The sequence below is a fragment of the Anopheles coluzzii genome, chromosome 3 (genome assembly GCF_943734685.1).
Source record: "Anopheles coluzzii chromosome 3, AcolN3, whole genome shotgun sequence".
NCBI lineage: Eukaryota > Metazoa > Arthropoda > Insecta > Diptera > Culicidae > Anopheles > Anopheles coluzzii.
Genome location: NC_064671.1, coordinates 55,270,470 through 55,285,953, shown reverse-complemented (window position 1 = coordinate 55,285,953; position 15,484 = coordinate 55,270,470). Strand labels below are relative to the sequence as shown.

Below are 15,484 nucleotides of genomic sequence, written 5' to 3'. Positions count from 1 at the left end.
ATGTTATTGGTAGTGACAATAGTTTCTGGATAATATTGAACAGGATAATACAAACTTCTTGAGTCTTTTTACATGATCTTTTTTAAAGCTTTGCTTCATTCATACATTCACTGATTTACTGAGCCACATAATGTTCTTGCTTAATTAACGTCCAACACGTGGAAAACAACCTTTATTCAAATATGATCCACAAAAAAGCCAACAATGTTGTCTTTTTCGGTTCACACCATCGGCTACTTTTTTTGAAAAGAGAAGAATATTGAGCGATTTTCGAACCATTTAAGCCCAAGAGCGAAACTCGCTCCTTTTCTCGCAGTGTAAATGGTCTGTTCACAAAATATTGATGTTAGGCAAGCTCCAGCGCTTTTTTGAGTCACTTCCCACAAAACGACGACAAATCGTACTGCTGCCGCGCGCATATTTCCATTTTCTTACGAGGGTCACAACACTATAAGCGAAAATAAAACACAAACGTTTGGCGAAAGGTGAAAACGTTTTGCCATTTAAGTGTTGAAACGCAATATCAAAGGTTGAATACGAGACGCTACTCAGACAGCAAGGTTACACGGTAACAGGTTCCTTGACAAAGAAAGAGAAGAGCTTTACTTGGAGTGGGCACAATGAGAGAATAATTTCAAATCGTTCGAATATTTCTTATATAGGCCTTTGCAGCCATATCAACCATATGTAGTATGACGTGGTTTGTTGCATGGAATTGAGAAGCGAGATAAACACATGGACAGTCTTTTCAAGCTAATGCCAATTAAAATTACACAGGTAATTAGATTACAAATATATTTATAATATAACTTCTTACGCAAACAAAACAACAACAAATCGCACATTTATATTAATTGTAACATATCAGCAGAATCGAATGTAACCGGCTACAAACGTAATGTAGAGTTATAATAGCAATTACGTTTTTTCTATGGAGTTACACATTTTGCATATCTAACAGGTTTATGCACAAATTTTGTTTATGGAGGTTTAACTCTTTGTAAAGGACTATAATAAATTTCGTACTAGCGTAAATAGTTTATTTACTTCTAAATTTCGTATAGAACGTATTTTAGTACACTACAACCACTATTGGTACTACCACCACTATAGGTACATTTACCTTACTGATTTGAATCATGGTCAATAGTCGACGAGACAAGATGTATTCCTGTCTATACGATATGTAGATTTTGCAAATTTTCTTCCTACTCTCAACTCCAAGCAAACGACAAACACCTTCACACCTTCTCACTTTGAGTATTTCTTAAGCGAGACTGCAACACTAACGAGAACAACGCCAAAAGAGGTTTGCAAATCCGCGTCATCGGTGGATCCACACAATCAGTGCGTAGGTGCCCGCTGCGCGTTCACTGGAATAACTCAAACTGTATCGCTTGTAACAAATACACATACGGTGTCCCAACGACACCAACGTAATTCTGTGAAGGTGTACAAGAAATCTTTAAGTTTTCCTTTCAAGCTCAGCAAAGTGTAATATATGATCTAACCACCCATGCCATGCCATGTACGTGTCTTGAGCCAAAAACCTGTCAACCGAAATTGTTGTTTTTATTAAATTGAAATTCAATTGTCTTTAATCTTAAGGCAGGTTATGAGCCAAGGATTTTCAGAACAAAAATCTCTTAAATATACTCAATAATTTAGATAACTATTTGTAGAAAAATATGCCATTGCACAAGGTTGACGGAAATCAAGAATGTTCTCTTGACTAAATAAAACAAGAAGGTCAAACAAACTTCCCACGATATACAGTAATAACAAAGGAGTATAGAATCATAAGTATCCATTACATTGAAGGAGCTCCTCTAACGAATTATGCATTGACCTTGCACGGAAGTCTTAAATGATACACATTAAATCTTGATTCTGATACCTTTTTGTAATTTTCCGTTTGAAAACAAGTAAACCATATTTCAGAAAAAATCAATTATATTTCGTGATGAAACTAGACATTAGAAAACAAATATGCCATACATTAGTTTCGCTATTAATTGTACTGTAAACACACTCCTCTAACGGAAGGAACGAATAATACCTAATGCACTCAAATTCTCAAATAAAAATTATTTTTATTTTGAAAAAACATCATTTACTACAATGTTTTTCGCCCATGGCATAGCATGTATGATTTTCATAGAATTATTCTGAACTTGAACTAGTAAAAAGTTTTGCTCGCAACACTAAAGTTTTCAAATGCCAATGAAGGCACATTTGAAAATAGCTGGATTATAATATAGATGTAAGTATAGGAATAAGGTTTAGTATATAGGTTTATCTTAATGTAAACACATTCAGAGCGTTTTTTCATTTTTTCCCAAATTATTTCATTTCATGTAACATTATCGACTTATCCAAATACGCAAAGCGTTATAAGAATCAGATTATTGGGTAGAGGTCAATCGATCGGAACCAATGTATCGGAACTTTGTTATAAACTAATTCAATAAATTGCTTACTTACTTACATACATACTTACTACAATCATTTAAAAGAGAAAGTTTTTTACTTTACAGTGTATAGCAGATACAATTTTTTTCATAGTATTTGTGAAAAGATAAAAAGATCCACTTGTATAATGATCATGAGTTTTTTGTCTGTGTAAATGCGCATTACACGTTGAAGGTGTATTTTAGTTTAGGCCGTATCAAGCTAAATATATCGCATAGTACGGAATATCAAAATAATTCTCAAGAAATAACTTCGGCTACACTAAGCAGCGCATAAACATCCCATGTGTGTTAGTGTTAATTTATGAATGGATGGTTTTATGATCACGAGAGGAGGCAGGTTGACGGCGATACAAAAATAATTAACAAAATTTTGTGTAGCGTCTTTTGCACATGAAATAGCAACAACAACCATTGCATTTCAAAAATCATCTTTGTATCAACAATATACTGCATTTCAAACATTGGTGTCGTAGTCTTCGTGCCACGAGAGCTATGAAATGACCGATGATAAATATTTTTTATTCGTTTTTACTTGTTAAGTTCGATACATATTAGCAGTTTTTAAAAAGGAATCATTTGGTCATCCGGTACGGTAAAATCGATCGATTATAAGTCGTGTCCGAGTTATATTTCATTTGCTGTGCTTTCGAATACACAGAGACCAAAGATTTGCTACTTACGAACGACAATTTAGTGACGGAATAGCGTTTAACATTCATTCTTCTTCTCATTGTCGATCATGTGCAGGTGAATTTTTAAGCAAAACCAGGTAGACAACGAGTCTGTCTCTTGGTTTGTTTCAATTGGGTATGTTGCTCGAATGACGCAAACCATAATCCGATCAACCAATCCAGAATCTTACAGAGACACTGTTGCTGCACGGATACTAGTCCATTTGTCAAGTGGAGAATCAAAGCGAAATCTTTACGTTTCTCGTCACATTCTTGATCTAGCACAGCGACAGCTTGTTCTGACCGGTGAGTGTCTAACCGCGGCTTTTTGGCATCCAACAGTAATACCAGTCGATGTGTCGCCAAAACATCACCTGGATTTTGTATAAAGGGTATGCGAATAAAATCGAATAAAAACAGGTTTGTTTTAAACCGTAATTCCGACGGTGTTCCTAACCGAACCGAGAATTGATTCATTGTATAGGATATAGCCAAGCGTACTGTAATGGTACATTAAGGTTTAATAGCAAAAACTAAAGCATATTTTTGAAAAATGGAACTAGACAAAGTAGACTTAAGAGAATCATTACAGCTATTTTTGATCACGGGAAGAACACTTCTTACGGTATTTTTTAATACTGTCGCGGAACATTTTTTGTTCAGCATATGCGTCATAATGAATCATTCGTCACGAATTTGAGTCGCTGTGAAAAGTAGTTTGACTGATCTACTTTACTTTACGGAACGTATTTGGATGAATGTGTAAAAGAGAGAAGCGTATTTACGATACAGATTATAGACCAGCCTTCTGATGAGGCAATAGTGCTGATGACGCACATTTTCCGATTAACGAAAATGATAGACAGATATCTTGACATCGTTTAGATCTCAAGTAGCCTGGTATGTTAACATGTTTGACAAATTCGAATAATTACATTAAAAGTATTGGTTTATTTGTGGTACAAGTACGTTTGGCACATTTATAAAAATAACATTGAGAAGCTTATCATATAAATAAACAAACTTGCTCAGATTTATTCTCTATGCTGTATCAATCAATGGTTGTACTGTGAATTTAAAAAAAAAATTGGGTATGCTGTATCAGCTGCAGTCGTACCGTTTGCTTTGCATAGACTACTTGTGACCACTTGTTCAATAAATTAAGTGGCAGAAAAACTTACATACAAAACCACCACATTGAGTCACATTAGCTTGGCGTGTCTTGAATAGGACCATTGTTGTTTTAGGTGCAACTGAGGAAATGATATAAAAAAGCATCGTGCGAAATCCCACGGCTGGCCTTCTCAAGGTGATTGGTGTTGGGAGATTTCTTCATTCTTCAACTCTTGAAGCTGTCCCGTGTTTTCAATCCAAACTCAACGTTCACGAGATACTGCGTCAGTCATGATGAAGTTACCTAACAATATACTACCTCCTTGGTGCAGTTTAGCGCCTGTATAATCATGAAACGTCACATGAACAGCGACACAGTGACGAGGACTCACTCTATGAAGAGAGTGCCCCGAATATTCAACATTAACAACTGAACTCTCCCACTCTTTGCGTGGTCAACATTTTGTTAGCATGTGAACATACAAATGTTTCAATAGGGTGTGTTAGGGGATTCAAGGAATTTTAAACTCTTTATAAATGATACCTTTTCAAATGAAGTGAAATAATATTGAAAAATGACGTACTATTAATATCATTGTTACGTAACGAGTAAATAGCAACCATCAAGAGGGCCGTTTTGGATCGTTTTTACTAAATAAAAAAGAGATAATTATTACAACGTATAATAATATTTACAAGAATATAATGTGCTTCCCTTCTTCTTTGGCTCAACAGCCGTCGTTGGTCAAGGCCTGTCTGTACCACTTGTGGTCTAGGCTTTCAGTGACTTATTGGTTTCTCTCCATAGCAGGATAATCAGTCCTACATATGGCAGCACGGGCCATTCGGAACTTGAACCCATGACGGGCATGTTGTTAAGTCGTGCGAGTTGTTGACTGGACCACGAGACCGGCAAATATAATGTAATACTTTTTACAAAAAAGGTAATTGAGCAATACTCAACGAGAAAAATATTTAATACGTGAATAATTTGGTTGATAATGTAATTTTACACCTTTAAAGCTTGTAAACTTCTAAATGCACCAAGTAATATTCAATAAAATAGATAATTGAAAAAATAACGAAATAATCCGTAACATTCATTGCATTTAATATCCCTAATCATCAAATTAATAGTTCCAAGACCGATTGATACAAACAACGATTTCAAAACCGGTTGGTAAGCCATTACTGTTTACAGACACTTTGATTTTTTTTTGCCTCCGATCAACTTGATGCAATGAACAAATGGTAATGATGGATAATTAGTCGAGCACAGTTTAGAATTACAATCGTGTTTATCACGTGGATGTACGTCACATAACACGATCGCAGACACGACGTGATACATGAAGTATAAAGGCACTAGGATTGAGCTTGATTTCAGTAAATATTACGATATTACAAATAAGCAACAACATTGACAATGTAAATGTGCATGATGTTATAGCATTGCAAATCGTACTCATCGTGTTTTTTTCTGTTAACGTATTGTAATTAAATGATTTAAACACTAAACCTTTAAACTAGTTTGCGGAACACTATAAAATATGGTTGGAGTCCACAACATTCCAATTTGATGGCAATTTTTCAGACAGTAGTCACGGTTCCTTTATCAAAATCGAATAGCTTTTTAACTAGTTGCAATGATAAGTGACGACCCTTAACTCATTCGTGATAAATAAAAGCGATTTGAGCTGTACATCCTGAGAGTGGAAAATAAAAAAAGAGTAGAAGGTTTAACCGTTGAAACATAAAAATAAATCGCTCGCTCAACCAAACCTCATTGTACAGTTGGCGAAAAAGGCATCATACCAATCAGATTTATAACGGTTATTTTCAAGCAAGTAGAGATAATTACGTTCAGTAAACCAAGCTTTTCCAACGGCTGGATACTAATCGCACGAAAGCAGTCTAAACTTTCATTTAAACTATTCGCACTGCATACAAACTCTCTCTTTATGTGCATTGCGTTTAGGCTGCCTTTGTAAATTTAGCACATGATGCTTGGAACAGTGTGAAAAGCGAGATGCATCGTTCCGGCTACTGAAATTCACATCTTGATTATCTTCATTAAGCACGCTATAGTAAACAATGCTGTAATTGCTGGAGTATTGCTTATGTTCAAGACACTTAAATCACTAAGTACATAAGGAAAGGTGCAGTCCATAAATAAATATTGCATTATAACAAATTGTTGTATACCCATATTATTTCTATGTGAAACGTAACGTATCTTCCATTCTTTAATCAAACCTATTTGCTTATCAGTGTCCAATATCTATGTATATTGGAGTTGAAGTGAAAATGTTATTATGTGGGGTTACTATATGCCACAAATAACAACGCATCGTAAATAAATAAATAAAGATACTATCTTTGAACGCTTAAACGAACAAAAACAAAATAGACCAGAATAAACTACAATTACAAACACCATAGCATCTAGACAAAAAATAACACATATGGTCAGTATGGTGCGAATATACGGAATAAGATTTGCCGCAATTTAATGTTTCTCACATCCCCCCGCTATGGATGAGGATATTTCATACAAACAGTTTCAGACGTGCCCCCTGTATGCTTAATATGTACTGTTTCAAATATCAAAAACCACATGTAACTTTGCTGTGGTAGCAGAGTATTCATTCTCCAGTAAACACATTTCTATGACATTTCCGGCAACATTGTCTTTATTGTACATGATTGGAGGCATCCTGCTCTGTTGTACAATATAAACTGAACACTGGCATGTAATCTACAACGAACACAGAAACATCTTATTAGTATATGTAATATGCAATACTAGCTATAGCAAACTGAGCTTACAGTGGCTATTGCAGCATAAAAAAAATAAAAAAACAAGCACGATGATACCTTCTTCAGAACGAATAGAACATTTATGATGAAAGTATGAAATTGAATCTAAAATTAGCTCTGTAATACAAGGGCAAAATAGACTGGATTTATTATTCAGCTGTCCCTTAGGCCGTGTTGCACACCCTAAGAAAAGATTAACATCCAAAGATTCATATTGAACATCATAGTGACGACATCTCATATCACTTATTAAAATATCGTAAGTTATAATTTTGTTAACTACACATTCTTCGAACCATCACAATTGATACATCTCACCTACGTGTAATTCCCGCTTGGATGCTCCAGAAACAAACCTCTCATAATTTATCACTGCATCAAGACTTGCTCTGCTAACCATGAATCTCACCAAGTTAGCGAAAGGCAAACCACAAAGATATCTGATGTTCAAGCGAGCAGAAGCAAAACAACGGTCATGGTGCGAATGTTCGGCTTCGCCCAGTATACCTATCAGACCGCATGTCGACTAGTAGCACGAAAAATTAGACACTACTAACGCTGTTGTTAGCCTAGTTTAATCTAATCTGTCTTTTGAGGTCACATTATGGACAACGTCTGGACAACGAATAACAAGTTATACGCGGATGTGAGAAAAGCGTGAAAAAAGAACTATCGACCAATTTGAGACCAAAATTGTACAGCGAGCCTGTACTAGAAAGTGTATATCGACACGTCGTAACAGTCTATTATTAGATTAACCTTATTTAGTTTGTTTTAGAAATTGCAGTTCTTTTTTTAGCATATTTCAAAATGTTACACTGTTTTATATTGCAGCAGTTCTCAACACTAGTCTATTTAAAAAAAATCATCCTAAATATCTATTTTATCTGGATGTACAATATTAATAAACGAATAAGTTTATTTATAAAAATTATAAAAGCATGATATCGCGTCAAATGTATATTACAAAAGAATTGTTCAATGCCAAACAGCCAGAAAGTCATTAGCCAGCCCCCTTACTACGGGGGACGGTTCTAGGCTTGTTCCCATGACGGACATGTTATTGAATCGTACGAGTTGTCGACTGTACCACGGAACCGCCCCACCAATATAGAATGTTTTTTGGAAGGTAGGATTTTTAAATCAAATTAAAATATCACGATTTTTTTTTTTGGGAATCGTACAGCTAAACACTATAGAACGTATCACTCATGTTTTGCCGACAGCAATTTTAACAAATTTTTAATGCAGACATTATCTCCAAAAATCATACAAGATTCCCAACCGATGTGCACATTTCCTGCGCAGTAACATAATATGGGTAAGCATGAGTTACCGTACCTAAAAATACAGTGTATGTGTCCCCTTGTGACAAGTATGAACGCTGTCAACAATCGTCCTTCTCGTGTTTCGTTCAAAGGTACTTCTTCACCGTCCGATACGTACTTTTTTGTTGAGTTTAACCATAGCTTCAAGCCACAGGCAACTAAAACATGGCATCGTGGCATGTTAATCTGCTTAACAAGAAGTATTTACTTTATGCGCAAATGTCCTTTATACATTGTACAGAAAAATACAGTTTTTAATGCATTTATACCATTTCACATATTGGCATTTTTTTTAAAGGAGGTCGGGAGGCACGTTCCATTCAAAGGTTGAAACCCATGGCAGACATGTTGTTAAGTCGTGCGAGGTAAAGCCTGTATTATTGCAGATAATATAAAATGATATAAACTCATACTCAGCAGCATTAATTTTATTTTACAGTGCAACCTTGTTAAAAAATCTGACGTTGTATAATATTACCACTCCTGTTTCAATTCATCACAGCATCGTGTCAACGAAATAAACAATTCCCAGGCCAATCATGAAGGGAGTTCTTCGTTTGATTCCATTTTACTTGTTACAATGCTACAATTGATTGGATACATCCGGCAGTGACTACAAATGATCCTTGATCAGTTAAATCAACATGAAAAATAGAAGCATACATGTTTACCACTCTGTATAGAATTCTTACATCGCCAATTTCAGAATTCGCCAAAACAGTATGTTAATAATGTTAAACGAATATGCTTGTATAGCTAATTGTGTTTTCGCTGAGCAAGGATTAAAACATGTTTACTTCCATTTTTACCTAAATTAATAACAATCTTTGAATAAACATTTGTATAAACAGATATACGATGACGATAGTACTTCAATTTAATCATAACTATTACTGCTTCTATGCCTGTGCTCTCAATAATAAAATTTATGCCTTAATTGTGTCCTCTGCTAGTAAGTTAATTTTAGTAAAGAGACAAATAAAGTCCTTTGGAACTTTGATCACTTTTAGAATCCAATAAACACAAGAAACAACAAACAATGCATGGAGATATGTAAGGTATACAAGATTAATGATCATATCCTTCTGATATTTGTAACGATAAAGGTTGCAGGTAACCTCATCCTATATTTATCGAATATTCGATTTGCAGTGAACGGTTGCTTTGTAGTAATGTCAAAAATGAAAAGTTTTTACATGGTTTTGTGAGACGTTCAATAAATTTTAGATTAAAAATATAATATTGAAACAAACTGGAAAAAATACGCACTCTAGCGCTAAACTGCTACAAACTGTGGTATAAATAATCGGAATCGATTATGAATCACATGAATGATTAAGCAGAGCACCTGTATGCATAAGAAGCTGAAGATTTTACAAAATCAATTACCCTGCTGAAGCTGAAGGTCGCATATCTTTCGACAACGATTAATTTAGAATATACTTATGATAAATAAATAAAAAAAATAAGTAAATAAAATAAACGAATAAAAATATGCATGCATTAACATTGATTCTCTTACCCAAAACCAATAAGCCACCTATTGGACGAATATTGTATAGAAGCGATACACCGTTGTTCATTTGAACGTTGACAAATACCAATTCGCATTTTAGACGCATGGATGAATTGAGTCCATCCGTTGCATCGGATATTTACGACATATTATAGCATATGCATTACACAAAAAGTGTATCACAAAAATGAAAAGATATTAAAAGAAATTGAAATAACAGTAAAATAAACATCGATTTCGTTACAAAATATTCAACTTTATAAACAATATGTAATATAAAATGAAGTGCATGCGGTCGTTCAAGTATAATTAATTTCTATGTTATATGAATGACTGCATCCTATGAAATATGTTATAATGATGGACAAACTTAAATTAACAACATTCAATCGTGAATGAGACCAAGGAAACATCTTGCCATCATGCCGTTTTGAATGTAAATTGAATGTTTGTGACCTTTCATAAGATTAGACAAGTCCGAGCGACCTTGGCTATTGATTTGAGATAGAACATGGCAACTGGAGTAGAAATTAGGATGTTTGAGACGTGCAATCCAGATTTCGTTCGCTATCTATCAATACGCATAGTTCAGGACTAACTATCCTGCCATGGGTAATCAGTCACAGATTGTCCAGCACTTAAGTGGCAAAGGCAGAACTGTATCAAAAACGGTTGTTGTGCCAAATAATAAGAATAAAATTACTCACGAGTACTGTGTACAAAACCGTCATTTTTTATTCCTTGATTTGCTGTTGGTATATTTTCGAGTTCATAATACAATTGTTATTTTTTGTTTACAATTGGATAATAAGGATAGTTTATACTTCCTAACATGATTACCGAAATATGCGGAGCAGATATTTCTATGACACTAAGAAACCAACATCTACAAAAGATTCAATCCTTATCAGCTGATAGGATAATAGCTTATTGATTACCCTATAATATTATACTGTTCAAACATTGGCAGGTCCTGAACTTGATTATTGACAGTACAAGGTAATTACAGAGCATAGGCGAATAAATCTTATCTTTATTGAAACCAAAACTCGTTCAATATCGTTTGATTTGCCGCTATTCTAGAAACGTATCCACATGTAAGTCTCCCCAAGTGGATAAGATTAGGAAAACATAGCACATGAAGCACATCGAGCAAGTGTTGCAAGTGAGCTACATGAAAAATTTTAGTTAGCACAACTCGAGTTACTCAATTTCTATTTGTTTTGCGTTTTATTTATGTTTGAACGTATCGAACTAGTCTATGTTTTAATTCTAAATAATAATTTAAACTACGCATTTTAAGACGAATAATCTAATAGATATTCAAATGACAAAAATAGCATTAATGTATCATATTAATTGAATAACAGTAACAACTCTTTTTTATTTGACCATTGATAACTTTTTGTTGTTATTCAACTGTAGACATCCAGAAAATTCTATCTACACTTTTTAGCAAACAGAACCACATACCATACTGGACTGGACATTTAAAAATCTCTCTTTCCTTTTTCAGCTCACGTAGGAGGGTTTTGACCGACACTACGCCATTTCCTCAGATTCGCACCGCTGGTCGTTAGAGGCACCGAACGAAACGGGTTCCCTATAATGGCCAAACAAATACATATACGTTTTCTTCCCATGTTCAAACGGTCGCTCAACGGATAGGCAACCGCTCGAATTCCCGGCCATTACACACCTTGCGTCTAGCCGCTAAAAGCCCTGTGCTGTGTCCACCGTTTTCTGGAGACATACATTCGAAAGATATTCCAGTGTAGCTTAACCCATTTCTCTTTTCCGCGTTGTACACGTCGAACCGCGAGCGAGCGCGCACACTTACATGGCGCGACATGACCAACGGCTATCGATTGGCCACGCTGTACGACCGTTTGTGTGATGTTGAGCGAAACGAAAAAGAACAACGGAAATTCAAACCAAAAACCGGTTTTCCAAAACCCACTTCCATCCAGCTCCTCTTAAAAGCTCTCGAACCAGAGCTGTGGACTACGTTTCTGTCCAACAGCCCTACAATGCCGCGGGCCGTCTGGGTAGGCCGTACATGATCGCAACCCAAGTGTTGGTGAATTTGGTTTGCTTTGGAAGCTGGCCCGCATTCCAAGCCGGTTTGAGTATGAAGAGTATGTGTATGTAGTCATCGATGATGATAATGACGATCATGAAGATGATGATGACGAGGACAGCAGCAGTCACTACCAACGATCTACCTCGACGATTACGTTTGTAACGCTCCACTAGCTATCAATGGGATAACGCGCAAAACTACTCCACAGACTTAGCCATCAAAACCCAAAAGCCTAGCCGAGATTTGCGGCTGTTCCATGAATGCTTTTGAGGTATTTTATATATGTGTGACGTGACGTGATTGGGTAAAATCCAATCATGCCGTTCAATTGCTGCGTAGCCGCTACATTGGGTTGCTTGTGTAGGTCCGAAGAATAGGAAATTCTATAGCAACACATAATGCAAATATGTATGTATATAAAAGTCATATATATGTGTTTATGTGAAGCTATTTTCTATCTTTATTTATTTAAAAAAATAAGAATTATATAAATAAATAAATAAATATACCTGTCACTGTGCTATACATAGCAAATAAGTTTTATTATAAATTTCAATAAATTCCATCTTTTGTGTGCTTAAGACAGTGGTTTCCACCCTGTGGTGTGTAGCTCTAACAGACGTAGTCCGCAAAATAATTTATTTTTTAAAAAGAAATGCTTTTTACTATACGTGTCGTGCATTTTTCCCATAATCTGGAATACATTTTCAAAGGCACGTCTAGAACAAGATTTAAACATATTTTTTATTAAAAACATTAAACTAAGTCTGTAAAATACCCTCAATAGATACCCTCAATAGATTTAGGCCGCGGCAAATGTATTTTCAAAGCCTAGATGGCAAATGGTCCGCGATCCTAACAAGATTGGAGCACTGGCTTAAGATATCACACGAATAAAATAATGATGGAAAATCCTTTTGGTTATTTCTATTTTATTTAAAATTATAATACAATTTAAATAAAACATTTTTATCATTAAAAGCGTGCTACCGTTGTGTGATCTAAAAATGAATAGATAGTAGCATACCTTTTCATCACAAGTTTCCCTTCGGATCAAAGAGCCCGACGGAAACAATAAAATTTAAAATCGCTTTAATATTGCCTCTTCTAAATTACGAGTTTGTGCTGGATGTCTGATACCATTCCAGTTGGGATACTAACTTCGATAAATAGACAATCGTGCTCATGCGCGAGTCTAGTCAAAGCTTGTGACCCTTTTCCGTAGACTGCAGCCAATAACCACAACACATTTGGAAGCCTATCCACAGCAACTCACCAACAACAAGTCAAATACCAAGATGGCTTTTAGATGGATGCACTTCCGCCATTCCTTCTCGTATACATGCACAAAGCTTGGCAAACACGCGGTGACCGCAATTCTAGAGCGTACATACCACCATTAACAGATCGCCGTAAGAAACTGGGAATCCATAGCTACACTTTGAGGCTTAATCATAGGAACAAAAGTGAGAAATGTTCCACTAACCAGAAATGGATCTACGGAATCAATGCCACAACGCATCATACGCTCTTGCGAGGATAGAGTTTCTCTCGACTTTGACGTTGACTCACACACTGCAAACTGTCCATTTAGTTTGTTGTGGAATAAATATGAAACTGAGAGCTTTGTATCAGTGAAGTAAAGTTCCATCACATATTGAGTAACATGTATCTGGCGTTATATTTTTAGGGAAAGTAATTTATTAAAAAATACTAATTCACTATAGTTGCTAAAATATATGCAACCAACAAATTTCCCAGCATAGCATTAATCAGAATATTACAACTGTAGTTTGTTTGTTAATGACTTGCGACAAATCCAGCGAGAAAGATTAAAAATTTCTATCACAGAATAAGCAATGCCTTCTACCCACGAATATCATTGACAGGACCATTTAACTGTTATCTTTTGAATACCATAAACCACGAGATTGTTGTTTGATGTCTCAAACATATCAGCCGTCCCACATAGGCGAAGAACGTATGATTGGTTTCATTTTTTTATGGATGATGGATGGTCGCAGGTAATGTCAAATTTAAAACACATTTCTTGAACATGACATGCGGCAATACAAAATGTATATCAGTAACTTCCTTTAATGAGCACGCTTATCACTGCGAGTGAAAAGTATAACACACCTGCTAAGAAGTTAGCAACCATTGACACCCTGACCTTGTGCGTCATTCATGCCGAATGGTTATGGCTTTGAACTGCTGGATTAGTAATGGCTCATTCGAATACTTATAAATCGTAAAATATATATGTACCCATGCATGGTGCAGGTTAACTGTTCAAATACAAAATATATTTCGTATTACTTACCTTGGGTAATGAAGCAAGGCACTGTTGCTTCACGTCCCACACGATCTTATCCGATGGAAATTGGAGGCTCTTATGGACGTTTAACTCAGGGACGAATACACGTACAAGCAGCCAGCCTTCCCGGGGTTCAGGTGGTGGCTCATCGTCAAAAGTCATTGTGTCCATTTTTGAGGATGACGTAGTGACAAGAAAGCGCTCCGTGGATGCCAACGAATGTATTTACTTTCACACGAAAGTACTGGGCGCAGGTTTCTTATTTCATGTTTTTTGGAAGTTCTCCTTCATCGTTCAAGTCTAAATTTAGCAACGAGAACTGCAACGAGAAGAAAATAATGTGTTATCATTAAACAATTAAACAAAGATCAATTCATAAGAATAAAAAACATAATAATACTATTCCCGTTTCCGTGACATCGTGACCCGTTTTTGTTCACCTAATGCAAAATCTATTACATTATTTCTATGCAAATTGCTATTACAATTCTATTACATGCAAATCTATTGCATATTTCGCTGAGGCACAATTCACAATTATTGTTGATGATTAGTTAAATCCTCAACGTCATTTCAACACTCCCATTCGAGTATAAAGTCGAGATTACACGAGTGATAGGTCATCTGTTTGGCATAACGTCGTACGCGGATATACCAGCCCAGTGATCGTCAAAGTATGGCTCGCGGCCGCATGCGGCTCTTTGCTTGGTTTTTCTATTTGGCAGGTTTGCTCTTGGTGTAGCTATGCTATTTGTCTAAGAAATTTTTTCGGGAATTTGGCTCTTTCGGTCGCAAAATTTGCCGACCGCTGTACCACCCTATATAAGCCTAAGTAAACGTCCGGATCATTCTAGCCTCGAATCCATGACGGCTATGTTATTAAGTCGTACAAGTTGACGACTGTACCACGGGACCGCCCCTGGTACGTAATAAGTTGTAATACTGGAAAGAGTGATAGTAAGTAGAGTTATTGAATCATTGAAACAGCATACAAACTCAAAATCATTAATAACTTGTGCCATATTTATTTCCAGCCACAAGCAATTCATTTAATTATAGGAAGACCAACACTGGAGCTATTGGTATATCTCGTGCCTAAAAATAGAACATTAACGTGAGGGAAATCTAGCGTACCAGGCAGCTGTCATTCGTTTGACTAACC

At 35.8% G+C, this 15,484-nt stretch overlaps 1 protein-coding gene across 7 annotated transcripts in view; it reads right to left on the bottom strand.

Moving 5' to 3' along the window:
* The window catches only part of LOC120956976 (uncharacterized), a 43,477-nt gene that overhangs the window by 17,569 nt on the left and 10,424 nt on the right, over nt 1-15,484 (bottom strand). For 4 of the 7 annotated variants that reach the window (XM_040378852.2, XM_040378855.2, XM_040378857.2 and 1 more), the window contains exon 3: nt 14,329-14,641. In XM_040378852.2, coding sequence (XP_040234786.2) covers nt 14,329-14,493 — 165 coding nt within the window. In that variant the 5' untranslated portion in view covers nt 14,494-14,641. Of the gene's footprint in view, nt 1-9,928; nt 9,947-14,328; nt 14,642-15,484 lie in introns of all 7 variants that reach the window. The other 3 variants (XM_040378847.2, XM_040378853.2, XM_040378854.2) reach the window with 1 other exon arrangement.